Genomic DNA, 1,697 nt, shown 5'->3' on the forward strand with positions numbered 1-1,697 from the left:
TAAAGGCTAAAACATTAAACAAAAAATAAATTATTATGTTATGCGTGTAAGAGAATGTGGAGCACTATTAAGAGATTCACTTGCCATACATACATCGCATGCTTATATCTTTTTTAAAGGAATAATTCATTTGCAGGTCCTTAAAACTATAATTGTTTTGTTTATTCGGTACTTTAAACTATTTTTTGTTCTTATCTGACCCTTTAACTTAGTGAAAAATTATTTTTGAATCCTTAATTGACAAAAACGACGCTTTTTAGGGTGACAAAATGTATTTTCAAAAATAACAAAACAACATTGTTTTTATCGTTCAAGTACTTAAAAATGATTTTTCGCTAAATTGAAGGACTAATTAAAGACAAAAAATAGTTTAAAGACTGGATCAAAACAGGTATAGTTTAGAGACCTGCAAATGGATTATTCCTCCTTTAAACTCAAGAGACAAACATCAAATTCGAATAGTTCAAACTCGACTTATATCTTTTACGAGTCGATGTCCTTATTTCGTCTTCAGCGACCGCCATAGAGGCATGCATGCAGTAATGGATCCCATGCACTATTGCCATTATCAAAACTATCCCTCTCGAGTTCCACAAAATCATATTAGAGACGGATACCAACAAACATGCATGCAATCATTCACACACATATTAATTAACATGTTAATTATCATCATATAATATTAATTAACATTCTAATTAATCAAGAAGCTAAAACAGCATTTAAACTAAAATAAAAAACCGAAAGACTGAGTGGGTCAATTAGAATCTGACCAGAAATCATAACTTTCATTCTTTTCGCAGACAGACATATCAGAAATCGCCACCTCAGCTTGAGTTTTAATCAGCTACTTCAATACTCAACGCATATCTCCAGTTACATTCTGCCACGTATACAACAACAACCAAAAACACACTCACATCTGGATCCACCTAGACAGTTGACTAGGATTAACAATCCCAGGTAAGTGGGACCCCTCCGTCTTCAATATGCTTGCCACCTCAGCATAACTCTTTTGTTCTTCATTCGATCCTGTCCCTACTTCCATCGGCTTCCCTCTCTTAGCTGACTCAACTGAGCCGCCATACCCCGGGTCGAACTTTTGCCCGAATAAAGTTCCTTGTTTCAAATACTCGTACGCCAGGTACCCGGCTAGTAATTTATTAGAACAAGAAACGGAATTTTCTGGTTTTATAAAAGCTCCTCCAGCTGGCTTACTAGCTCCAAGCTGAGCCGTATAGGCGGATGGCGCCGGCTTGAACGGATAAAACGGCTCTGTCTCTTTCCTCTTCTTTGATGCTCCAGGTGTCGCAATCCTACGAGAATGATAGCTCATCTTTTTGAACTATATCATGCCACGTCAACAAAACCCAATTAAATTTTAAAATATCCAACAATGCTGAAAGTGAGGACAGAAGAGTAATTTCAAAACTTGGGGCAGAAGTGTCAAATCATCTTTAACGAGAGAAATAAGCAAAAACATCCAAAATGAGGAAAGAGGGATGGAAGTGGTAAATACAGCCAAATGAAAGGGTATAAAAGTAAAAAATACGCAACAAAAATTCAAAATCTAAAGAGGAGTGAGATTCGATTGAGATCCGAATTGATTAGGAGCAGTCTGGCGATCGCCGGAATCTGACGGCGGATTACCGCTTCACCGGCGAGAAAGAGTTGAGAGCGAGGATGGAGATTAAACT

The 1,697-nt window shown here is 37.1% G+C and overlaps 1 protein-coding gene across 1 annotated transcript; it reads right to left on the reverse strand.

The window, feature by feature from the left end:
• Positions 1 to 916: 916 nt before the first annotated feature.
• Positions 917 to 1,336, reverse strand: LOC126668091 (uncharacterized). Its single transcript, XM_050361308.1, has one exon. It carries the CDS (start codon positions 1,334 to 1,336, stop codon positions 917 to 919), a length of 420 nt encoding a protein of 139 aa, XP_050217265.1.
• Positions 1,337 to 1,697: the final 361 nt, after the last annotated feature.

Source organism: Mercurialis annua, linkage group LG2, assembly GCF_937616625.2.
Source record: "Mercurialis annua linkage group LG2, ddMerAnnu1.2, whole genome shotgun sequence".
Classification (NCBI taxonomy): Eukaryota; Viridiplantae; Streptophyta; class Magnoliopsida; order Malpighiales; family Euphorbiaceae; genus Mercurialis; species Mercurialis annua.